Source organism: Falco naumanni, chromosome 4 (assembly GCF_017639655.2).
Source record: "Falco naumanni isolate bFalNau1 chromosome 4, bFalNau1.pat, whole genome shotgun sequence".
Classification (NCBI taxonomy): domain Eukaryota; kingdom Metazoa; phylum Chordata; class Aves; order Falconiformes; family Falconidae; genus Falco; species Falco naumanni.
In genome coordinates this window covers 83717396-83744572 of record NC_054057.1, presented here as the reverse complement: position 1 = coordinate 83744572, position 27177 = coordinate 83717396, and the positions used below count along the sequence as shown (strand labels likewise).

The 27177-nt window shown below is 40.1% G+C and overlaps 1 protein-coding gene across 4 annotated transcripts in view; it reads right to left on the bottom strand.

Annotated features, from left to right (window-relative positions):
- SDK1 (sidekick cell adhesion molecule 1) overlaps nt 1-27177 on the bottom strand; it is a 418908-nt gene that overhangs the window by 104754 nt on the left and 286977 nt on the right. For all 4 annotated transcript variants that reach the window (XM_040591242.1, XM_040591243.1, XM_040591241.1 and 1 more), the window contains 6 exons: nt 25912-26048; nt 18879-19026; nt 17886-18026; nt 14180-14361; nt 5983-6098; nt 2628-2820 (listed from right to left, as the gene is read on the bottom strand). In XM_040591242.1, coding sequence (XP_040447176.1) covers nt 2628-2820; nt 5983-6098; nt 14180-14361; nt 17886-18026; nt 18879-19026; nt 25912-26048 — 917 coding nt within the window. The remainder of the gene's footprint in view (nt 1-2627; nt 2821-5982; nt 6099-14179; nt 14362-17885; nt 18027-18878; nt 19027-25911; nt 26049-27177) is intronic.

The following is a 27177-nucleotide window of genomic DNA, read 5'->3' as shown; positions in this document are numbered from 1 at the left end:
TTCAGCTCCCTAGTGTGCAATGAAAGAACATAAAATGGAATGACTGTCAAGAATATGCCATCCTCCCTCAATTTTGATCTTCAAGGAAGACATCCTGACTGATTTTTGATCCAACTGCTGTTCTTTCTTCAATCGATGTACTGGAAAAAGGAGGTTTTGTTCACTTTATATTCACTGTGCTTCTGTCATTGGATCCCTGCCCGAGTATCCTCCAGCTCCACTGACATCAGTTGGCAATTTCTCGTTTGCAATTTCATATTTTGTTTCCTCTTCAATTTAGTCCAGTTTCTCCTTCCCCTCCAGCAATGATAAAAAAACCCCAAAGCCTGCCAGTAGGTCAGCTACAACCACATTTGCAATTCTGCAATCCTAGTGAGGAAAATTTCCAAATCCATTCTGCAATATCTAGTAGTCAAAGCATTACAGAGAGAACGCTGATCCGGCAGTGATCTCAGGAATGATCTCAGGAATACCCAACGAGAGCACAGAAATGATGACTGTTTGGGACCATGTGTCTGCAGAAGTGCAGACCGTACACTCGCAGAGCTTTACTCCAATTAGCTCCTGCAGTCACAATCCAATTTTAACATCATAATGAAAACCAGGTGCAGGTTACTCCAAGCCAGGACACAATGCTTCTGACTGCATGTCAGACTTTATTTGACCTACAGTTCATCGGCAAACAGATCTGTTTGCACTATTTTTTTTCCTAAAGGATTGACTAACTTTGCTATACAGACAGAAAATTATCACCTGAGAACATGAATGACAGTCCTTTCAAACCTTTTTTCCCACCACATAAATCCTGAAGCAACTTAGATTCAACGAGTTCTCCACAAAGATGCATTATACCATCCTGCACTTAACTTCTCAGTCACCATGAAAACCAAAGAAAGCAACTCTGAAGGATTGAAAAAAAAAAAAAAAAGGGAAAAAATCCTGCTCATCTCTGCTGCTGAGGGCCCTTACAACATACAGTTGCATACACCAAGAAATGTTTTAAATGTTTTACAAAATAAAAGTCTGGCTTTTTCTTGTTTTACGTTTCATGATGGAATTTTCTTCTGTTTAAAATGGCACATGATCCCAACACTTCCCTGAGATACTTTCCGTGTCTTGACTGTGCCCTTTTTCCCACTTTGTGCAAAATCTTTAAGGCTCATTTTTGCAACCTTTCCTTCAGCAGAAATATTAATGGTCTCTTCCTTCTTCCCAGCCAGTTAATTTTTGTGAAATCTTAAGATTCTCTTATCTTTGGTTTCTTACTCTTCTGTTCTCACTGGAATTAGCCACAGGGTTCAGTGTCATGGGGGGAGAGAGACAGATGGACCCAAGACAGACAGGTGAGTACATTTACAAACCATCATTGCCAAAAGATTCATTTCCTTTGGAAAACAGGCAAAAAAGTTAATACTACACACAGGAACGTAAAGCACGTTTCTCTTTCCTCCACACCTTTTGCTTTAACCTCCAATAAACAAGTATGAGGTCATACTAGTCCACATAGTTTTCTGGTAGTTAAATGCTCTCAGTGATCTTCTGACAGGTAGGGTTTTAAGTCTGCTATCTGCTCTTGGGGCACAGGTCTAGCACATGGAGGACGCTAACCACGAAAGGAAAATCCATGGGAATTTCATTTTCTTCAAGTTCTTTCAAGAGTATCTCATGAAAAATTGGATTAGCTCTTTGAGCCTTGCTTCTGTGAATGTTAACGACAATCAGATTTTTCTTTACAGGAACATTGACTAACCTAAAAGATTCCTAGTAAGGCAAAGTAGTATTCCTAAAAACAATACCTTAATGGATAAATCAGACATTTTTTTATTCTGATTTGGATCTGTAAATGTATAGCAATGTTTATGATGGCTCGTGGCAGGAAGATGCTGAAGTGCTGGCCAGAGCCAAGATCACCACAGACACACAGCCAGCTGTCAGGGCCACTGCAATACAGTTGTTTACCTGCACCAGACACGCACTGGACTTGTTAGTCCCAACCATGTCTTGAGCAAACACTTCCAAGCATTTTCTGATGCAGGAACTAATTTTTATGTTAAATATCCAGCTCATTTTACTTCATCCTGACTCCAGTTTTAGAGAATAAAAGTTACTGCATCGTTATGTTCCTGGTTCATTTATACAAACACTTGCAATATAATACAGATACAGACACTGTCAATATATTGAATAACAGAAGGAAACAATTGTAAATCAATCATGGGCCTCCATAGGAAGTTCCCATGCTCAAGTTCCTAGGAAGATCAATTCACATTTATTTGGATGCCTGAACATGGACTGAAGAGCATAAGGGTTCACAGACATACACACCTGTCGTGTGTTAGCTGAACCAGACAACGGAGCTTTCAGCTTCTGACCAATGTAAAAAATACTCATCCAGGTTTAGTCCATGATGAAAAAAATATCAAATATCATTCATTAGCCACAGGCTAAAAGAACACACGCGGACAACTGGCTGAGGTCACCTGACGCAAAGTAAGTTGACAAGAGATTGCAAACTGATTGTGAAGCTGCGGTCAGATTTAAAGGATCCGGATTTGAAAATGCTGGCTTTTATATCCAACAAAACAAAATCTGAGCACTGAGGCTCTCTACCAGTGCTGACTACTCACTGTCTTCAAGGGTCCGCAGGAGCTGGGGTGTGCTTCGTGGTCCATCGCCAGGCGTGGTGAAACACAGAACTGATGTATAGTAAGTAGTATATTTCTTCAGGTTGGTGATGCAGCCACTATGAACGCCATGGAAGTCTGGAGCAATGGTGACCACAGTCACAGTCTCTGGAGCATCCGCTGTCCACGCTAGAAGCTAGAAAATTTAAACCTGGATGAGCTCTCATTAGAAGTTGCGTCTATTTGGAATCAGAGTATGCTTGGCTGCCAAAACCATCTTAATCTGATTGTAAAAAACCAAGCAATGCTGTTAAACTACTGTCAGCTTTGATGCTGAACAGATGGATATAACACTGTTACTATGATAACTGGAGGGATGTGTGTAATACTCACTAGTGATGGGGGATATACTGATACCATGGAGGTACTGCAATTCTCCACGTCTCATTGTCTCAATGCCAAAATTATTGCAAATTATTATTTGTATGACATGAGCCTTTTGTCTCTCTTTGAGCTGCTCTGACTAGGCTGGATGGTCTCTGCTGCTGAAAGGAAGCTGAAGGAGGAAAAGAATTTTCAGTTCTACTCTATGATACACATGCTTTATCTTATTTTGGGGGTCCTTTAAAGATCCTGCCGGCTGGGGAGGCTGGCTGGCTCACACACACATACACAGATCTTCCCTCCCCTCCTACAGCGCCCTCAGCATCCCGCTGACCAGCCTTGCCTGGCAGGCTGGGAGCACCGATGCGGTCAGTGCCTTGGGATACCTGCACAGAATGATTCAAGCAGTTCTGGAACTACAGAAAGAATAGAAAATGGTTGGTGATTACTACAATTTTCAACCCCTTGGTTACACAGGTTAGACTCCCAAAGACATTTTCCTGCATTTAAAATAGCATGCTTGTCAGATGTGCTCAGTTCTTCCAGGTTTCATTCATCGCTAGCAGATCTTCTGGGTGATCAATATTTTTCAGAGTGGGATACCTTACGTGTAGGTACGTAAATGAGGACTTAAAAAATTCATTTTTTGGTAAATGACTTTGAAATTTTAAAACAATTTTTGAAATCACCTTAACAGCTTAGGAGTCTAAGGCTTTAAAGTGCATATGAAATTTTTATTTTATCCAGAAATCCTTATCATGTGGCTTATATCAGCTTGTTAAAATTCTAAGCCTTACTCAGTATCTGTGTAAATCGTGCAACTCTTATTGATTTCAGGCTCATAAACATGGATAGATGCTTGAAATTAATGAGCCATATTTGACACACTTAGCCAATGTCTATAGTTTCTGATAATCAGAAAGCACAGTTCGAGGACTATAAGGAATAATTTTGTTAGGAATATTTCATATTTGAAAAGGTGCACTTTACGACTTCTTGAAATGCAAATAAATTTCAAAGAAAAGATAAAATGGAAAATGGTTGATGGGATAGTAAGTTTAAATTTCTTTTCTAAATCACCTTTGTGGATTACAATTGGCATTTATAACTTTGGAGGACTAAACTTCTCTTTTTTGAGTACATTTCATTTCATGTTCTTCAGGAAATGCAGGTGAACAATTCTGTTAGTTAAAGGGAAAAATGGATTTAGTTCTTAAAAACCCAAAAGCCTAGCTTTGACTACTAGCAATTTATAAATCATACACAAAACATATGCTATAACAGTAACTGACAGAAATGTTTTCACACAGTCTTTGTACTGCAATTCACAATCCCTATGAGAAACTGTAATGATAAAGCTGTTGCAATCTACTGCAATCAAAGAAACCCAAAGAGAAATGTTGATAATTTCAAAAGTTTTTACTGACCACTGACAGATACAAATTACAATTTTAGTTATTTTATACCACCACTAAAGAAACCGAAACATTAGAGGTAGCTTATGCAATGAGACAAAGAATCTTTAAACCGAAACTCTGTTTCAGTAAAACAAAGAATAAAAATCTAAACTATGGCTTTTGAAAATCTGACTGACCTCACCAAGCTTGGACTTGCACCAGAAAATTATAGTGCATTGCAGTCCACTGAGCCCAAAAAGTGCTTTTATTCTCCGGAGTCTGAACAGAAGCCAAGGAGAGAGATAGAGAGAGAGTGTGTGTGTGCGCGTGCAGGCGGGCGGGCATGTGCACGTGCGTGCGTGTGCGTGTGCGTGTATTTATCTCTTCGTGTGTATTTATCTCTACACACGCCCACCCCTGCAGCCCTGTCAGTCACCTACTTTTGAGAGCTGGTTCTGTCTCTGAGGAAAACTGTCATACACAGCTACACGCATATAATACTTCAGCAGTGGGATTCTGAAACCACTGGTGTTCTTCATGAGAAACATATAGATCTGGGCAAACCCACTAGAACTCCCATGCATAACTTTGTCTTAGCTTCTTCATCGCTTTGAGACATTCTTAGAGAAGGATCAAGTCTTCTCAAGTTCTTACACCCACCTACAATCCCGCAATACACTGCTTGTCTTCTGAACTCCACATCCTTCTCAGCCCACTCCATGTTCCTTCACCCAACACCTACATTGCCCTTCTTCCTCCCTGCTTGTGAAACACACCTGCCTGCCCCTCCCCTGCCCTGTGATTACTGAGAGATTTCCCTTCGTTCTTTCTGTGAATGCTTTTAAACCCTTCGTTCATTATGCCCCTACTGCCGAACCTTTTGAGGAGTTTCTATTAAGCAGTCCTTCCTGAGAGACAGAAATAAACCACTCCAGCTACCTCCTTAGCATACACTCCACTGGTCAAAGTACCAACAAGTGCTCTGTTAAGCACTCTCTACTCTGCGTACTGTAATAGGTATTGCCAGTTGTCCCATCAACAGGGGCTTACCACGCTACCTCTGTGTCATCAAGCATAATTAATACATTTTACATTTCTTAAATCTCCCAAATCATCACAGTGGGGAAGTTAAGAGAAACATTTAGTGGGATGCCTTGGTTCCTAATGAAATGAATGGGAATTTTGCATTAGGGTAAAGAGAAATCTCAAGGTAGATTTTCAGCGGCACAACATAACGTCCTGTGCGGACTTCCCAAACTCTTTGATGCTGAACTGCTTTTTGGCTTTGGAAATTCTCCAGGTAAATGACAGAGGTATTAGGACTTCTAGCCTATGACGTATCTCCTTTTCAGAACTTATAAAAATTGCAAATGCTAGGAGCAACAGCTGCTCACTTCTCTTTTCGTTTTACTTGCATAAGTATATAGACATATACACACTGGAAATCTAGTGTCACTTTGGAAATCCAGAGGTTATTAGATTCAACTTTTAACTGTTATATATCATCCTAACTGTTATATACCAGGACTGTTAAGGCAAATGTTACTTGAAGTTACAGAAATCTAGTTTCTATTTACCTTGTATCCTTGGTTGATACCGTTGATGAACTGCTGGGGTGGAGGGTTCCAGAGGAACTGGATGGTTGTGGAGTTCACGGCTTCGACTTGCACGTTCTGCGGCGGGGCTGTAGGCACTGCTCTCGATCAACAGAGAGGGAAACGGGATAAAACAGAGCAGAGGAGGGATGAGGAGACAGAAGACAAAGATGAACTCAGAACCCACTGACTGCCACTTACTCATGTTGTAATAACAACCTCGAGAGAAGGATGCACTTCTTGCGAAAGAGCAACCAGCAATGATTTGGAAAGAAGGGTAATTGGGTTAATTTCTCTTTCTGTATTGGAGACTCTTTCAAGGGGAGGGGATGAAATGATTTCTGCAGCTTATTATTCCACAGATGAGTTTCTCAAAGACTTGAGACAGAAGCTAGGTAATGATAGGTGAACACATCTCATTCAATTATCCATGACTGCACAGAGAACGAACAGTTTCAGAGAGAAATTTCTTCAGTCTTTTAATACCGCTCAATTCCCCAGATCAGACCAAGCAAACATGGAGTCCGCACAATTAAAGTTCTAATTGTGAATTATAATCTGGCAAGAGCATCTGTTTATTATTTACTGCTGCTTAAAGAATTAGGATCAGTCATAACACATGCAGTAAAGATTTTTCTTGGGAATTGGAGACGTACTCGTTTCATCTTGATATGATATTCATTCATGTATATTGAATTGATTATATATATTTTGAGCCAGTGCACCCTCTAATCAACTAAAAGTTGCATAAGCATTTTATGCCAAGTATTTAATTAGACAGATGTTTTCTCAATACAAAAGATAGCACAGCACATAAAGGCATACTGCCTTCAAACAACAAAAAATAACACCTAAGTACTTTGCCATTTAATATAATGCCTCTTTAAACACCTTCCAGGCAATTTCTTCAACTTATTGCTTTAGGGTGCCATTTCTACAGTTCTCAGAGGAAAGAACACTAATAGACAGATTTTTTTTTCTGAAATTACCAAGCTTATAGCAAGTTTAAGAAGAAAACTGCTATTTGAGTATTAAAAAATGGACCAATACACTTTGAGTCCTATAAAAAAAGTTTAATAAAGCTTAAAAAATATTACTATTGACAGTCCTGTGCATTTTTCATTCTACAAAAGAGGAACTGTCCACAAGTAGTTTTGAAGCCTGGAAAGCTTTGTTCCTTCTGCTTCCAAGGGATAATTTCTTCCAAAGCCCAATGACCTATGCTCCCAAAAAGTATCCACAATTCCCAGTGAGAAAATGGTTTGCTCCATGCTTTTCAAAAACAGGCCATGAACTTTTAAAGCTACAAAGTACTTTCGGAAGATGAGTCTTTGTATGGAGAAGAAATCAAGACATGTGCAAAAATGTAAAAATGCCTCTTTTTTTACTGAAAGCAACATTTGTTTGAAAGAGACGTAAAAAGGCATTATTCTTAACTGGTGTACAAGCTATAGTAAGACTGTAGCCAACAGAGCTAGGACAGCATACGCTTATCAGAGACATCCTAGAAGTATCAACAGAGAAAATTGGAGAAACCCTCAAAGATGTCAGGTTTGAAATGACAAGAACATCCACTTTCATGCCCTGTCATTAAAACTCCCTGATGACTACACAATGCCTTGAAAATTCAGCTCTGCACATTTTATTTAATCTCAGAAACTGCATGTTATTCAGCATTTTCTTGCTCTAATTTAAAACCTGATGGCACAATTTATGAACTATGCATAATTATTGAGTTCTAAAACCAGAATTTATCCGATACTACTCTAAATCTTCATTAGAATCTGGGTCCTACTTCCTGCCATGTATCATAACTCCCTGTATGCTTTTGGAAGGTTATAATATTATCTTAATGACCTGTAGACATCATAAAGTTTTCGTAGTTAAGAGATTCACCAAATCATCCTGATATACAGTCATAAATATTAAAGTCACTCTACAGTCATAATGAGGTGCTTTGGCTACAGTCCCCTACTAAATGTATTTTTTCTTATTCATGTTCTTTGATTAAACTGTTTATTATGAGAACCATGACATTTTTCAGTTTGCTTTTGTGTGAAATACTTTGTGTAATTAATGGTTAATGTGATTAAGATTTTTTCAAAAATCAAAACTCTTGCTTTCCTGCATATTTGCATATTCAGATATTGTAACTGTCACAGATCTGTCACTGCAGAAGAAAATGGTATTAGAAGCCTTCAAGTTAGTTCGTTATCAGAAAGTCACCTGGACACCACTGATCGATCAATCTCCTGTCAGGAGGCTCAATCAGCTGGGCATCATCCTCTGCACTCATTCTTCTTCCTTCTGTTGGACTGCTACATTACAACTGTATTTATGTGTGCCAGGCTGATTTTGTTAACTCTGTTGTTGTACAGAAAATCTGTACGTAACACATATGCTGCCCACTGACAGCCACGCTTGAAGAAATGCAGAAGTTTGGCAGTGGTAGGAACAGTCTGGTTTTCCCAGGGCGTAAGAAACCCACAGAGGTGACCTGAGAGAGAACAGTGCAACCATTACCCGCTGCCTTTATGATTTTCCTGAAACATAGATGAGCATGTGCATTGCTGCTTCATTTCTTTGGGCATTCTTTAGTGAAGGATTCAACGGATGGCTCTACAACAAATAGCCAATTTCCAGTGATTTCATTATCACAATGATTTTATTCTAAGGGTCTGATTAGCCTTATAACTCAAAATATTGTAAAATTTGTTAAGAGAGGAAAAAACCTGCATCAGCAAGCTCCAAGTTTTCATTTGCAGTCCTTACGGTCCTCAAAAAAGCTCAGGCAAACACTTGAGGATAGGTTTCCTACAGTTTTAGAAACGTGGATAGCCAAATGCATTATTTATTTTAAAAGGGAAATATTTTTTTTACATTAGGAGATAATATCCTGAAACAAGAATAAATGATCATAGCACAAAAAGTACCTGCTACAAGAAGAAAAACGGTAAAAATAATGAAGAGAAAACATAAAACCTTCAGTATTGGAAATCAGGATTTATATTACAATTCCTCTTTGGACATCTTTATTGAAAAATCAACATCTGCATCTCAATGAATGCATTTAAAAGATGGAAAGAACATGATCCATCTGATAAGCATAAGCTTAATTATACTGCAGAAGACATAACATAATACATTTTTATATTTTTAATCAGTAAAATACTGGCATTACAATCTCAAATTTACTTCAAAGTGCCAGTATGAAGTTCTCCTTTTATGTCCTGATATTAAAGACTTTCTTGGGTATCTGAACAGTTTTGCATTTAAAAAAGAAAAGAAGTTTGACAGAAGCTAAATCAGAATTGACCTTCTGGTCACGTCAAACTCAAATACTTTTCCACGATCATGAGTAGTAACTTACTGAAACTGAGACTAACCACATAAAGGGTTTTTTTCTAATTCAGTGGTACGTATCCATCTTCTTCCTACAAGTTTCTTGTTATCAAGCACTACAGAAGCTACCAGTGTCAAACAGGCGTTCCAAGAGTAATCCCCAAGTATTTACAATCTCAGCTTTTAAATCCATACTTCATCATATTTGCAAGTATTCCTAAACCATCTCATAGCACAGACCCATCTGGAAGGCATCTCGGAATCGCAGATCAAAATGGTCAGACAAAACCAGCTGCTACTTTCTTCCCAATAAAGTTCACGTGGTTGGAAATCCGTTAAGAACTCAGCCCCCACGACAAGTTAACGCACAGCATTCCAAGCAGAAAAGGTCATGGTAGCACTCTAGCTAAAAGCCATTAAAAGGGTTTCACTGACGAGATAATTGAGAGAGGAGAAGGCATTAAGGTTAAGCATGTGTACATGTAATTATTCTGTCTCTAGCTATGTGCAAATAGCATGTAAATCCTGCAGAGATTCTGACAGCCAGATTTACTGGTCTTAAATACAGACCTTCAACTGAGGCATGTAGAAAAGTCTCCTACTCCTACAAAGATCCCGTGCCTCAATAAGGCAGGTTTGGGGAGCTGCGGGATCTCCTGTGTGCGAACATTTGGCTGCTCCTGTAATGTGCTGGCCGGCCATGCTGAGCGCCCATCCCGGTGGGAGCTGGGCAGGGTCCTGTCGCAGGGGCACCAGCCCTCCTGTAGAGCCCATTCCCCTGCTCCCCCCGCTGACACCCTCCACTGGGCTACAGACTGCGGCAGGGGCACAGAAAACCTGTTCTCTGCACTTGTACGCGTGCTGGTGTCTGAAATTCAGTCGTGCAGGAGTTGGCACTAACGGGTGAGGTTTGCTGCTGGCAGCTGGGAAATGCCTTTTCACTTCCTGCTATGCCTCTTCCAAGAATAAGATTTTACTTCTCTGTTGAGAGCAGGGGGCCAGGGGCCTCACCGAGACAACTGCTGATTTCCCCACCTTTGTGAAATCATTTACAAAAAAGTCAGTAGATGGGAAATGACACCTAACAGTGGTAAAACCAATCCACAAGTCAGCCACCACAACTCCACCCTGCTTCTGCACAGGAGCAGCTGGGACCCAGGAGGTCACGGATGCCCCACGGCTGTAGGTAGGTGCTCCACAGGATGCCAACCAGGATCTTTGAGATGTTTTTTGCCAAGAAAGCCTAAGGGAAAGCCAAGGGAAACCTAGGGGACACCTAGGGGACACCCAAGGGACACCTCTTTTCACTGCAATAAAATTGAATGGTTGCAGAAGACAGTCCTTATTCAGATACTCTTTTTTTTAAGATTATTCCCTACATAAAGTAGGAAGCTTTCAATTAGGTTTTCTTTAGCTCTTCTGTCTCAGTCTTACACATTTCCCTGATTCACCTCCTACTGCCTGAGGAAGACACGACTTTGGACCTCACTGAACAGACACGTCTTGCTCTTAGCCTTCTCTCCACACCGTCAAGACTCAGTAGGCTGGTGACTGTCCCACTCTTTTATTCAGGAAGGGCCTTTTGCTAAGACTTTCCTGCCTTTCAACGTGTCCATGCACAGCACAGAAGGGAAAATAATATCAAAACTACGTGTTGAGACCCATTTGGGCCACAAGACTGGCTTTGGGGATACGCATCAAAAGAAAGACATAACACTTCAAGCAGAAACAAAAGTGGGTTAATGTCAATGCAAAGCGCCTAATGAAAGCTACATCTCTACTTATAAATCCCACCCAAATCTAAGGAGTGGTGGGAGGTCTTCCAAGAAAGCAGTTCAGCAGTATTCATGCTGCTGAGATAAAAGGGACAGACCCAAAGCAATGGATGGAAGCTTCTGCTTTCTCAAATCAGCCTGCAGAAAAAGGTAAACGTGTCCAACAGCACAGAGCAGAGACATCACCACCACCGTCCAGAAAGGTATTTATACATCTCACAAATCTCCCAATACCTATTCTTATATGAAAAGGTATTGGGCAACTTTGATTTTTCATATGGCAATGGAAAGTCCTGCAGGACACTGTTTAAATAAGGAAGAATTGCTCCATGCAGAAGGCTGACACAAATCCCTGCAAAAAGTAACATCAAAGTAAGGAACAGCTGGAGAAACTCTGATGAAGAAAGACCTATATATACAGAGCATCAAAGGATTAGGCTGAATATCACTCTGAAAAGACTTTCAAGATTTAGAGACAGTCAAACTGTCTGACCCTAGTGCTAGGATGTTCAGTGCTTTGCCAGTAAGTCTTTCTGACATTTTATCTCATTGACATTATGTGCCACTTTCTCTGCAAGGTTAGATATTTCGGCATCTTCTGAGTTTGGCTATATTCTAGAAGTTGATGATTTTCTAAGAGCTTTGAGTAGCTGATTAGTTATCAGTGGCGAAAGCAATGCCAGAGGACTAATGAGGGATTAATAGACTAGGTTCTGGTATAAATCCACAGCTTATATGGCCAGTCAATATCCTCTATGACAAAGATGCCAATGTGCTGATCTGCTCCTGCCAATGGGTTGATCTGCTCCCAGTGTTCATCTCCTCCCAGGCTCTGACTGCATAGCACACTTGATTAATATGAGGTGTTTCAGGTATTTTTTATCTGCAGACAGACAGGTTCTTGCCAGCATAGCTCACATCATTTAATGCATGTCAGAACAGAGACGGTGGTGGTGGTAGTAGGAGAGGGGGATGGATGGGAATGTGTGTCTCTGACATTTATCTCCACTCGTATTAAAATCAGAATATGATTTACAAGGCAGTTTTACACAAGGCTTTTCCTTCCTCCTGCTGGTTTGGTTTAGGAAGGACATTCTGGAGCAAGAAACAGCCACTGGCTTTTCCTTGTCATTTCCCAGCTACAAGAAAGATAAAGGAGCGGGGTTTTGGATGGTAGTGCGTTACATATGGAGACTTGGTATTAATCCAGTTTCAAATGCTACTGATACCAGCCAGGCTCCCTTTTCAACTCAAAATGTAAAAGGCTTCAAACTCTTTGTAGAACACTGTATGCATTTGGTGATTTGCACAGAAACCCAGCAAGGGATTCATTAGGAGATGGAAGCACCCATGAAGTAGTTCTTTAGAACTATTATTAAATACTGATACAAAATAAATAAGAAATATCCAGGTTTTCTTCTGCCTCTACCCACCATTGAGCATTTAGGGAACTACATAAAGACACGCAGGGCATTGCAAGTTATCCTGCAGTCTAAACACTCTTACTGATTAATATGAACACAGGACTGACTACACTTAATTTATAACAGAGGATTTATATCCTTATAAATGATAACAGACAGCCAATCAATAAAGGATGATAATAACAGCACATAATATCAAGGGAAATTAGAGTCAACTGCAGGATTTAAGAAAAAAAGCGTGAAGTCCAAACCGGAGTCTTAATAGATGAAAGGTTAAGGTGCTATGATAGCTTAAAATGTGCAAATAAACAAAGTAATGAATTACAAGTATATTCACAAAAGAGATTCAAATTCTGTGTGCAATCCAATTCTCAGCAGAGATCTGGTCTTTAGTGGGATACAAAACATTAATCCTGGCTGCGAGAAGACCAAAAAACATTTTCAAGGTCTGCTATAAATACTTCTAGAAAGAGGTTGAGTGTGTCTAGACTCCTCTAAACTCTGAGACTTTAAATGCCCTAAGACAAAATATAGTTAGCTTTCTTCTTTAATTGTTGTGATTAATTAGTGCTGCATACAAATAACCTTTTTTTAAAGATCTCCCTACACCTCAAACTGTATCTAATCATGCTATAATGTACTCCTGGTAACAATTAACAAACAACTACATATTCGTCACTAATTTTAAATTAACTGATGTGCTGTAAATCTGCAAGTTTTTAAAATAGTTTAATTGTTTTATGAGCGATAAAGTAGAGACCATGTACTGTCCAGTGCTCAGAATGCAGCACAACCCTGCAATTATGGGAATATACGAAAGCTTTAAGGGCCTGGTACTTAATTATCCTACGGATTTTTATACCAATCTAGAGGTGTAAACATGCTTTACACTGGTTGTAAAAAGTAATTACATATCCTTTTGTTGATGTAATTTATACTCTTCTTAAAGCACTTACCAGAAAGGTGTGGAGGAGCTGTAGCATAAAAATCAGGGCTTTAAAGATCGTTTTATCTTCCTCTTTGCAAATGTCTGCACCATTCCTGAAATGCTACAAAACACTCTTTCTCCACAGGCTGTGCTTCTCTCCCTGCAGTTTCCTTACAATTTATTCCACACTATTTCTGTGATTATCAGAACCAATGCAGCTGGTTTACTCAGCTTTTGTCTCCTATATCGCCCAGGCGGCGTACTGCACATCTTGACCACAGTAAACCCAATTCCCTGCCATATTCTCTGAATCTCCTGGCAGAGTAACCTCAGCCCCTGCCTGTCACACGTGCTATAAATCCATCCCATGGAACCACAGCTCTCTTCAGCATTTTTATTTATTACTTATGCTGTGGCTGACTCTGACCTGCAAGTGTGGTAACGTGTCATCATGAGGGTCAACAAAAATAGATAATTTTTGAATCCACTCACAGCTTTTTCTACAGCAGAGAGTAGCAGAGTCTCGTCTTGTCTCTGCTGAGGAATTTGAAATTTGTAGGTGTTTCCTACCCTAAGCTGTTTATCAAATTTGGCTGAAATGACTACTCATTTTACAAGGTGTTAGGAGGGACAATCAGAGAGTGCATCTCCTCCTTCGGAAACCGTGCTGTAAACTCACTATAAAAGATATATTGGACCAATTTGCTCACCTCCCTGTAGAGTGTACTCTGTCACAGGTCTGCTGAATGCTCCCAGCCCAGCTCCATTGTAAGATGCCACCTGGATCTCATACTGGGTCCAAATGATCAGGTCTTTCACTAAGCAGTAGTTAATTTCTGCACTGGTGATGTTCTTATACTGGTGTTCTCCAGGGAGGCCAGCCAGGCGATACCTACCATATGGGAAGAAAAATTTGCTAGTTAATTAGATGGTATCAATTATAGCAAATATCCGGACTAGCAAAAAAGCTTCCTTTGTGATGAGGCAATATGCAAACTTTTACAGAAAAATTATACAAAGAAAAATGAAAAATAATCACCAAGAACAGACTAACTCCTGATAAGATCATATCATGTTTGACTGCTATAGTATTTATAATCTGATCTTACTGGGATTACATGCTCAGGGCTAAACAAAATGGGTATTTTATCCTGTTTTATGGTTGCAGAAAAATTACAGCTTTTTAAATGCGGCTTGTCTAGTAAAAGCTGTGATTTAGTAGAAAAAATAGCCCAGATGTGATTTTTATCAGGGTGCTGCTGTGAATCAGCTTGAGAAATGTTTTTTTCCCCTTCTCCTCTGAATTCTGTAAAGGAAGAGCTCAGAGGGCTCTGACCTTCTAGAGTTTCAGGCATTGCCACCCCTGGCTTCCACCAGGATTGACTTCACAGACAGATTAAAGTAAGGATGGAATATAGTTGAGGCTGAAGAGTTGGGTTAAGCACTGGAATTCCAGGAGAAGGGCTGTACCAAATACGAGTGAGTGGGAAATATTCTGACAAACTTTCTGCTGAGACGTGGGAAGCTGAAGCACTGAATGTATTTTCCCATGTAAAAACTGCATTGCAGAACACAGAGCCGCTTTGATGTGTCTCTTCAGGCCAATAAACTAGGGGGAAGAACTAAATTATAGAAAACAAACAAACCTTGCAAATCTGTGAATGTGAATAATACTCTTTGTTTTCCTTCCTTTAGGAAAATGGTACAACGGATGCTTACAATATGCTAATTCACAAAAAACCCAGAAAAACAGAGGCCAAGTAAGGGGCACAAGGCATTACTATTCCATGAAAAAGACAAATATGGAAACTTTTGTATTTTTATTCAACACACAGCTTTTATGTACTCTTATTCATGTTTTGCTTCACAGTAATTGCCAAAAGCTTATTGACACAGAACAATTTCATTGACATCTTACAGTCAGATTTTAAATTCATCTAAGTTAAATTGGTGCAATTTCTACGACTAGACAACTTTGTGTATTTCAGCCATAGATTTTGTTCTAAAGTCTTCTTATAAAGAGATCAGTTCTTAAGCGCTGACAACCCCCTCCCTTTTCTGCTGAGGAGCTGCTTGCCTGACCACTTTTTGGCATACTTAATATTTGTAATGCTACACCAGTGTGATTCCATTTATGAAGTACAAATGGAAATAAAGAAATATCAGCCCTCAGCTGAGTCTATTGAATGTCTTGATCTTTTCCTACTTTATCCAATATCTAACTTTTCCTTTCTTTTGTCTCCTGTGAAGGGCGTATGCTTCCTGGCAAAGTCAATGCTTCGTGTAGCAATGCTCTGTCTCACACCTAGCAGACGAGATGTAGAGTGCTCCTGTGATTTAATCTATAATGCTGTTAGCATGGCAGTCCTCTAAATGCAATACTGCCAGCGAGAAAAAGGGCAGAGGAAGAAGGCCAGTTCAGAAATGTCATGTCTTCATGATTTTTCTCACCATGGACTTTGATGTATACTCCATATGACTTGTGCAGTGCACCTTTGTTTTTAAAGATCAGGTGTTCCATCAATTTAGTTTCTTGCATGTCTGGAGTGCTGGATCTCTGGGACACATGGTGGGTTTCATTTTGTTATGTCCTAATTCTAGGGAAATCAGTGCAGGAAGACTCTTCTTCAGTGCACATTGCTGTGACCGCACAATTTGACTTGGAAGAACAACCTGGTTTATTACCTGGGACAGTTGTGCTTTTACACGATAATCTTAAATTCCTGTCAAATAAATAGTTTCTCTGCTCTGTAGTCAAGACAAAGCATGTAGACGTCAAAAATATTCACAAATTGAGCATAATGAATATGATCACTCTCTATTAAAATGGAAAGAGATGTTACAGCGAGGACAGGGATCAATTATGCTGATAGATGTTGTAGAAAATTTTAAAGTTAAACATTATTGAAAACGCTATATGGAGAAAACAGAACAGATTGCCAGAAGTAGGAGGCTACGGGATTGCTTTCTCAAAGGACATAACGCTGCCACTGGGTGAGACGCGTTGGGAATAGCTAATGAATTAATCCTATTATCGAGCAGACCAGTTTGAAGGAAAGAACTGTATGAGCAACAGTTGTACCCTCTGCAAATAGGTACCCAAGTCTCATGACAAGATTCTAGCTACAGACAGAAGTTAAAGCACCTTTTCCAACCTGTCACTGGTGACTGGCACAGCTTTCAAACTGAGTCCAGCTCTCAGAACTGCAGGCACTCGCACAAGTGGCTCACCACCGTAATAGGCTCTGTGCAGGTGACAGGGAGATTAACAGACTTCGACTCTGCCTGCAGAGAGAAGGAACTTTCCAGCACTATTTTGGGAGCTCACCAACACTCTTAACATCACAAAAACATTTCTATCCATGCCAGCAAAAGTAGGAGCACAGCATGAACAGGATGTTGGCATTTAAACTGCAGCATAGTTATCTTTTAGCAGGTCTGGAGGACACTGTAATAAAAATGTCAGCAGCCTGCCTACAATAGGCTGTAACAATCGCTTGGAAATATGTCGGTGGTGGTGCAATGCTTGGGAGTTTCCCACAAAAGCTTTAATTTAGACAATGCCTCCTTTACTAAAGGTGTGGCCCTAGCTGGCTGCTAGCACTGCAGGATGCGTAGGATGCCAAGTGAGCAAGTAAGCTGTAGCTGAATTGGGTAGGAGTGAATAACTTAGTCCCCCAAAAAATTACGAAAGGGAAATGCTTTGCAAAGTCTCCCAATGTGGCAACACCCTTTCCAACAGAGTAAATCCTGTAAACAGAAAGACTGGATGAATTCAGGATACCCAGTTATTCACCTGAATTTGTTCCTCATTAATAAATACAGATGGGGCTGCAAGAATCTTACTCACCCGACTGATTTTCAAAACTCAGCCAAGGTCTGCCATGAAGCATCTGACCTGTCATTCCCTCTCTCCATTTTGTTTGGCACAAAACTGAAGTTTATTGATTCTATTTTTGCTCTTCCACAGTGCAGCAGCCCTGTTGTGTCTTTGATAAATTTAATTAACCTTTCTAGCAGGAAGTTAAGATTTTAATAAGCAAACATACATCCGCAATGCATAGGCTGCGCTGTACCAACTTCCTATGTGGACATTTTAAGTACCTGGTGCTTCACTCTGAAAATGGAAAAAAGCTATATGGATGTTGTCTGGGAGCTAGTCCGCTCCACGGAGCTAACAGAGACCCCAGCTCACTGACTCTCTAGTACAGACAGAATTTAAGTGCCTGCACCCTTGTGGCCACTTGAACAGAGTTTTTTTTCTCACTTGTAATAAACCAGGGCAGCCACAGCATTTGTAAATAATTTACTGGAATTAGAAACAAGTTTTAATACACTCTTAAGTCACACCATCCTGAATTCCCTCATGCACCCACGGCTCTATCTCCAGACCTCCTGGGTTAGGAAATTACTTACCTTAGGATGTACCCATGAAGAACTCCATTATGTTCACTCTCGGGAGGAGGTTGCCACTGGACCATGATAGACTGATTGGTGCGCCCACTGGCCACTATGTTTTTAGGTGGGGCACTGGGGGGCTCTTCGGGTAGCATCAACCTAAGTACAAAAGAATGCGATGGAGGTGGGTGATGAAATAAATGCTAGATAACATTTCTATTTCATGTATCCACTTCATGTGAACCAGTTTCTTTTATCAAAGTCTGATGACTAGAAAGAAATATAACACTGATCAAGCTGCTGAAGACATGCATGAAATAGTTACAACAAATCAACGTAATAGGAAATCAGTTAAGCAAGCAACAAGACAGACAGCTGAGGTAACCTTATTCTCCCTGAATAACCCAGGCTGCTACAACTTTTTAAAAAGATTACAAGCCTGAATGAGTTAGAGCTCAGGTCCAGTGTCTGTGACTCCTTCCAAATTGTTTCCTTCAGCTCTTTCAATATTTTTCATATCAAACTCCTACATTTTGAAAAAGCCATTTAGAGTTCAGCTGTTCTGCAATTCAAGTTCACAGCAAGCTTTGGTTCACAGAAGAAGGGGGGATGCATTTGAAACTAAATTTGATGAAGCCATCCTTCTATGTCACATCTGGGTAAATTCCAGAAGTGACACTGCAATGATTGGGTGACTGCTGTACTCCTGCCCGGGCTCATTGCTGGGGCTTAGCACAAGAACAAAAAAACACATTTCCAAGATTCTGCTCAACTGGTACTCCAGAAATACGAGGGCACCTCTCCCATCGTGTGCTGATACTCTGCATCACCTAATTGCCATTATCACCAATTACTGACAGAAGAGAACTGGGCAATGCTTACTGCTCCATTCCCCCGTTACTGTGCAAAAGATCACTCTTTTATTCATTCACAATCAATCAGCCGCTTTTTTCCTCCCAGTAGTTCTAGGTTATTGTGCCTTTAGTACACAGCTATTTATTTTTACGGTACCTGCTGGTCTCGGAGCTGTACTGGCCCTTTCCCACCTGGTTAACCGCACAAACCCTGAACTGGTAGGTGCGGGCTGGCGTCAGTCCGCTCACAGCGACACTGGTCATCTTTGGGTCAAGGTTTGAGAGGTGAACCTTCCAGGGAGAATCTGTTGGAACAATTTACATGTGAAAAAAAAAGATGGAAATGCTCGTTAAAAGCTCTGCAGGAGGGAGAGAATGCCTCTGCCTGCTCAGAGCTCTTTGTGCTCGTTTTCCTCAGAGGAACTTTGGGAAAGAAGTTTCTTTTCAGCAGAAGAAACCTTCCTGTCAACCCACACGGTTATGCAGATTGCACATTTGTCTACTGGAAAGTGATGCTGCACATGTCATGGCATAATAAATAAAAACTATATTCATTAACATTTTAATAAAAGAGGAAACAAGCATGATAAAGACAGATGGGCTGTGTATTTCACAACCCATCTGTTTGGCAGGCCATTACACCACCACACCCATGAGTGGCTCTGGTGGAAGGACAGTAATGAAATTCACAGGCAGTTTGGAATATCTTCCTACCCAGCTTGCAAGCAGGTGTAGAAGCGTGACTCTCTCTGCCAAATCAGCCCTTTACTGTAAGACCTGAGAAAGCTTCTGCTGCAGATTCTACATGTCTGCAGTGGGGTGGTTTTTTTCTTTTTTCTTCTTTCTTTTTTGTTTTGGTTTGGTTTTTTGTTTGTTTGTTTTTGTTTGTGGTTTTTTTGTTTGTTTTTTGGTTTTGTTTTGTTTCCTGGAGATAGTATATGGCATTTGGTCTAATAATTTCCCAGGAAGATTCCCTGGTATAAACAGCCCTGGCAGCACTATAAAACCCTCACTGTCAGTTCACACACTTGACATCCTGAGCTCCTCTGATGCCCGAATTACATTTTCAAGTTTTCAGAGAGGTCAGAAATGAACGCGCTGAAAATTAAATATCCTGACTTCTCTTCTTCACAGCCTGCTATCATATATTCCCCCTGAAGTCATGACTGAAATAGTTAGGGAGAGGTGACATTTGGTCTGTGTTGCAACAGTACAGCAATGGAATCAGTCAATTTAAAGATTTGTTCAGTATTTAAATAATACCAGCTGTTTTCATGCTCCCCGCTCAAAATTACTAACACTTCTGGAAATTACTGAGGAGCTAGCTGTAGATTTTGGCAAGGTATCTGTGCATGTTGCTCATCAGAAGTGCACTGCAGCTCCTGGCAGGTCACCTAGACGTCTGCCTGAAAATGAAGATGAGATGTCCCAAAAGTGGAAGGCTGCTAAACTTCACACCAAGACGTAAACCACTCATTTAGTGCTTTTCTGGCACATTCCTTAGCAAGTTTAAGTCCTCTAGGGTGTGATGCCAGTTGGGCTATAAACATTGCATCTTTGAATTACTCACAATATATCTATTCTAGTAACAGCTTTCCAAGAACAAAGTTTTCTTAACAGGAAAATGGACATTGCATTATACTGGGAATGCCAGAGAACGACAGTTGCATGGCAGTCAAGTCCCATCCTCACCAGTCGTTGATGATTCACCAGCGGTCACTTCGGCTGCAAGATCTCGACGATAATTCACCTTAGCTGAGTGCTGAACTTTTAGAAAGACCTTAGAGGAAGCACACCTATGCTATCTAGAAAAGCACTGGTTCAGAGTTGTTTTGCACCCTAGTTCCTTCTGAATTGCATCAAGCTTCCCTTGAGACTTCACAAAGAACTGTTTGTAACTGTTTGTTACAGCCAGAGTGCACAGCAAGAATCAAAGTAAGCCGAAGTTAAGGCATGGCTGCCTTAGTACATCACCTGAAGCAACTTCCTGAGGAAAATGGAAAAGCAGACACCAACAAGAGAGTGAAATACCCTTGTACGAGCTACCTGGGTAGTGGTCCACTTCCTAGAGCATTTCATTTGCTTACTGCTAGTGTAAACACCACCTGAGAGTGCTTAACCCAAGCAGCTCAATGTAGTGAGCAGTTTGATTCAACAACAGGGCCTATTAATCTCTTCAGCACCTTGGGGCTTTGCTCTGTTTATATGCTGCATTTGTAGAATACTTTATTAATTCTTTTTCCTCTCCTGGTGGAAGATAAAAGATCTGGCAGGAAGAGAGATTAAACTGAAAACTAATATAAACGAAGCCTATTCATCTCCTGGGCACTCTGATTCGTAAAGGAAGATGGTTTGGGGAGGATTTGCTTGCTCATGGAGCAGTGCATACAGTGAGTGTGCAGAGTATCTTTAAAATTTAAATGTCAAGTCTTTTTTTTTTTTCCTTTTGACAATCAATAAACTAAACATTTCAAAAAGCTATTCTCCTCCCTTAAACACACAACAACCCCCTGAATTGTACAGAAGCTTGTTTTACTGTAGAGAAGAGTAATTCTGACACTGGAAACATGCCATAAAATTTTCAACACTGACTCTTTTCTCCTCCAGGGTTGACGGTCACTTGCTTGTCCCAGAAAGCCTGGAGGAGCTCCATAGTGACAAAAGACTTGCCAGGTCAAACTATTAAATAAGCCCCTGTTAGACTGAACAGACTGTGCTAATCCTTCATTTAATTTAAGCTGCCCAGAATGTACTCTGGGCTTTGCTTGCTTGCTCTTCCACCGAAATTGCTACTGGCTGAAAAACTTCCACGTTTAGCTATCGTCTTAAGGTTATTGGGCATTTTGAATTAACTCTGATTGCCTCTTCAAGTTAATTTATTAGAAACAAAGACTGTCACAGGCTACTCTCTAGTTTACAATGTGATTTTGAGGGTTTTAGAAATTACTTTTGTTCTGTCAAAATGTTTGGATGCACGTGTGATACGTTTAATAACACTGGTTACTCACCAAGAGGCATTTCTTTGTATTTCCCTTTGTACTTTACAATTCATGCATTAATTGTAAATTTCTCAAAAGTCATTTCTAATTTGATATTACAGATTAGATCTATTGCAGAAAGCTGATTTTTGCAGGTTTGGAGTACATTTCCATCTCTTTCCTTCTCCAGAGGGTTTTGCATAGACGGTAGTATTAGAATTTGCTGTACTGCTGGAGTTTACTGAATTAATCTTTCAAATTTTCATGACAATCTGATTTGCAAAAAGTTCAAATAAAAGTTGAGTGTCTCACCCTTCATTTGGTAGGGCTTCAGCAAGGTCTACCAATGGCCTGAGGAGTATCTGTTCACACAGTCATACATAGATCTGAGTAACAGTCATAATGAACAGCATAGTTTTACTTCCATTTTTGCAAAGATTTGTCAATGTGTTCAATTTCTATCATTTGAATATTCCTACCAAATTCAGGATGACAATTCGTCGGTTAAGTTAAGCATGTATAGATGCTTTTCATAGGAGCTTTTATTACATCCTCATTGGCACAACATGATGAATCTGAGTTATACCTTCATATCACACGGCACAGGTATCCCAGATTTTCTCAGCAGGATTCTTTAAGTATTAATTCATTTATTCAATTAAAAAACTATTCAAGAATATTTTTTCATTAACCCCTGAAATCTAAACTTCTTTGGAATAAGCTAAACATATCCCTTTCTAACTCCACAAAGATACTTCATTGGAATTCCTAGGTATATCACAACAGGGGCTAAACAGGTCATGAAACGTCCAAACTTATATTAGTGCAAATGACAGCAATGCATGGTACTATTTAGTTGAAAATCCTATTTCAAATTAAGGTTCACGTTCCTGGCTCTGTGTGGGCAGGAATACTTAATGAATGTGTTTGTCTAGAACTGTGTTTTCCAAATTAGATTATAAATTTGCCCCCAAATGTTTAAGGCCATATGTCTCAAGTCACCCCCAGACAGAATCTACTGTGAATACTTGTAATTTGAGAATTATTGCATTGTGCCAAATATATTTTTTTAAAAAATTAGGTGACTAGAGTCGTTCATATTTCCAGCAATTTATGTGCACAATCTGCCACTGTTTTTTTCCTCTAATTAAAATAAGGTTTTAATATCTCTTTACTGAATTGGTATTAATGAAAAGGAGTTCTAATCTATGCCAGGTGGAGTGACACGCCTCTCTCTAACACAGCTAGTAATTAGTCCCCTGAAATTTACACTCATTATTTTGAACCCTCTTCAGCTATTTCTCAGAAACAGATACTGTTATTATGTATTCATTTATGGTACGTGCTTCAAAATGTACAATAGATCCTAAAGCTATTAGAAAATTATTCAAAGCAAAATAGCTAAAAACCCGAACAAAATTAGGCTGCATTTTGGCACCTGTAACTGCAAAGCACAACACATGTATTAAACCTCCACAGAACCAAGAACAAAGTCTCCTGGGCAGCTTTGCTAACTGGAAAATAAATCATAATTCTCATGTCCCTGCCTAACCTTTACATGTATGAAAGCAAGTGGGGATGGGGATGCTGAGCATATTGCACTGCCGCTGACAGTGAAAGAGCTGATGAGACACAAGCAGATGAGCTCGTGGAGGGCATATGCCGACTCCTTGACAGTTGCTCTTTCTGCAGCACAAACAGGACCGACAGCAAACCTGAAAGGAAATTTTCTTTGAAAAGCAAAGAGAGATTCTGCACAGTCGTATCAGACAAAACTATACCTACACAAGATCAAGTGTCAGCTTTGTTCACAAACATCACTTGGGATGGGGGGGAACAAAGGAAAGGTGGTGTTTTCCGAAGGAGTAGGAGGTCTGCAGAAACTAGATATTAACGACACACTACTGAGATCAAAATAACTGAAAAACAAACACTTCCAGAAAAGAAAAACCAAAACAAGACAGTGACAATATGTAGACATTACAGTCAGCTTTCCAAACCAAAGTCACTGTTGACATTGTTCTACTATTCTGTTGGTACCTGCAAAGCTGAGCAGTAACATAAGAAATGAGAGAACACTGCAACAGTGGAATATTCAAGGGCTTAACTTCTTCTCTGTCCTACTTCTGAGTAACCATTCAGATGGTATATACATAAAATCAAGGTAAACAAAGACAGAACCTGAAAGGACAGCAAGATCTAGAGTATTTCTGGGAGTTAAGATGCTCAATTCACAACAAACCCAGTCTGTGTTTGTTTTTTTGCAGCTGCAAGCTTGCTGAAGTACATATACCTATGATTTGTAATAACGAGACTCAGTGGTGGATTGCAATGCCATCAGCCAAAATTATTGGATCGATCACAGAGTGAGCAAGGGTTCACAGGATCCTGTGGAGTTCTGAGGGACTGTCTGCATGATTTCTGGAGAACTATTGTTGGCTTTTGCTGAGCCTTCTACAAATTTCAGTGAACTAATTACAGCATTTTAAAACGATGGCACATTTACCCCATTCCTATACTAGAACAACTGCAAAGCACCTTTGCTAGAAAGGCACTTGAAGACCTTTCAAACTTCTCCTGGCACTGAGCAAGCTTGCCTTTTCTTTTAGTGACTCTTCCCAACCAACACAGCCAGCTGTGGACCCCAGTACATACGTTCTGCCCGCTCTGTGCTGTCTCTGCGTAAATACAGCTCTAGTACCTTTGCATCATGTTCCCAGGCTGGGGCTTTATTAGCTTGTCATTGTCAAAGCCACTGGGAAACATGAAACACAAGGGTAACGTCCTTGGGTGAAAGAATAGGTAAGGAAAAGCAAAAAGGCAGTTACTGGCCTGCTGTTGATAGGAGAGGAAGAAGAGAAGAGTAAAAATAAGAAAGAAGGTCACGATAAAAGGGTAGAGACAGAGCATGAGTGCAGAACACTGACTTTTCTCAGTCATTTGTTAAAAAAAGATCAGGAGTCTTGGCTTGAAAAGAACTGTTTTAAGGATAGCAGTCCTGGGCATGAATTGGGATTGCTGCTAGGATTAGAATACTGCACTTTGCTTAACAGATGTCAAGATCATCAGTTCTGGGACCGCCACATCTGAAAAGTTATGCACTCCAGCCTGCAAAGCAAAAGGGTTGTATGTGATCTGAAGCTCAAGTTTCATCTCAGGCTGTCTGTGTGGCAAAACAAAACGTCTCTAGATAATCAGAAATCAGGACTGTTTCACATTCAGTTATGCAGTGGCTAATTTCCACATGTCAGAAAAAGTGATGCTCTTAATTTTTTCATCAAGAATCAATTGTTGGGCTTGGATTTCCAGCTCCTAGGGTGATAGAGATTAGAAAATATTGCCAAGGTGACTGATTTCCATATAACCTCATCTTTCCATCAACTCCTAAAGAGGCATTAGCAATATCCCTGAATAACCTTGCAAACTGAGAGCCGCAAAGGACCAGACATACCGCATGACAAAATTGTCAGAAGTGGCAGTTCACGGTGGCCAGGTTTCTAACCCACAAATATTTGTGTATCTTACAGTTAAAGATCCTCAACTACCTAGCTAAAAGAAGGGTGTAAAAGGATGACCTAGGGAAAGATATTTGTGTATCTTACATGATGACCTAGGGAAAGATATCTGTGTATCTTACAGTTAAAGATCCTCAACCACCTAGCTAAAAGAAGGGTGTAAAATGATGACCTAGGGAAAGAGGAGAAAATACGAACGCATATACAGATAAAAGAGTAGCTCCTATTGACATCTAAGTTTGTTCCTCTGACAGACCATCAGTTCCTTATATTATAATCCTGCCTGCCTGCATTTTTCAGGTGAAATTTGGGCTCTGAATGCATCGAAGTATCTATGAAACCGGAGCAAAAGAAAACAATGGTAAGAAATAAAAACTGACTTCTGCTATTTTACAGGTGTTGAATAGAAGCACTGAGGAATGAGCTGTTGTGCCTCAAACCTGGCTGGCAAGGCTAGAGGTGGAACTAAGGCTTCCCTGTATAACAATTCCACAATCTCAGACCAGTTTTTGTTGTTTAACTCTTTAAACGTGTGAATAGATGAGTGCAAACCCCAGGGCTTCCCCTCCACGCACACTGCCTCTCATTTGGTAAACATCAGTAACACATTGTTAGTAGCTCTGGTAAAAGCTGAGTCTGAGAGAAGGCTCAATAATTAAGAGGAACATGAGGTTGAAACGTATTTGACTTTACTCACTGTTCTCAGAGAGCTCGACCATGTAGTACAGAACGGGGCTGTTTCCATCAAAGGGGCGCACCCAGGAGAGCATCACGCTGCGGCTGTACGAGGAATTTAGAGTGGCCAGAAGATTCTGAGGGGAATGAGGCAGCTCGCTGTTAAGGAAAAGAGAAAGGGATTGAAAACAGCACAGAAAAATCAATCTGCATTTCATTCAGCTACAGTCTTGCAGGCAGTTAAAGGCACACGACATTTAGACTCGTATGATGATCGATATAAAACGACCAGCAGCTATTGTACAATTAAATAAATGAAAGACATCTCTGAATTCTTCACAATTTTATCCTATCTGGAAAAAAAAATAATTTATGCTGAAAGTCCCAAGGCTGATGCTTAGAACAGCTAATGGAAATGTTGCTAAGTGTGGAAAAAAGCCAATTTTCATACTGCTTTTGATTGAGACAAGTTGGCTAATAAATTTCCTCTCTCACTTTTTCTCCCTTCTTACGATGATGTCCTAGCAATGTGACAGCAGTAATACGTATAAACAGTAAAACACATGGGAGATATGATTTAACATGGAATTTTTCATACTCAAGGAAGCAGAAGACATTGACACCATCCATATAGAGCTACTAATCAAAATTACCATATGTATTCTTAGGCTACAGAACAGCTTGATTTACTCGCGGATTCAGGCTTATCCTGTCATGGGTAGAATCTTTCCTTCCTATAATAAGGATTTTTTTGGAAGCACCCAACCAGAAAATGTAGTGAAAACGCCTGCAGAAACCCCACGGAAATACAAAATGAAACATTAAAAAACAAAAATAAAACAGCAGCTCAATTAAAATGTGTAATTTCTCTACATAAAGGCAATTTGTGGAAAAACATTTCATTTGTACTCATTGGCTGAAAGTCGGAGGCTGCCTGGTGCAGTGAGAAAACTCAATTCTGCTGCAAACCTTAAATGCTGATCTGTATTAAGTTAAAATAAACCCTTCAGCCATTACACTTGAGCCTGATTTCTGCTCCTTACTGTCCTGGTTCCTCAGGAGGACAAGGACCTCAGGGTGAAGGAAAAGCAAGGAGGGCCAGTTTTTACCCATTCCACCTATTGCTCCTCTGCAGGGAAGCTGAGGGGAGCCCTTCCTCAGCAAGCACCATGGATAATCCACTCTGGTCAGAGCAGGAGGCCACAGGGGTACTTCACATGCTTAATTTAAAAATGTAATAATTTCTGGTTGTAATGTATCATGCCACTGAAGGCTTACAGTTATTTAA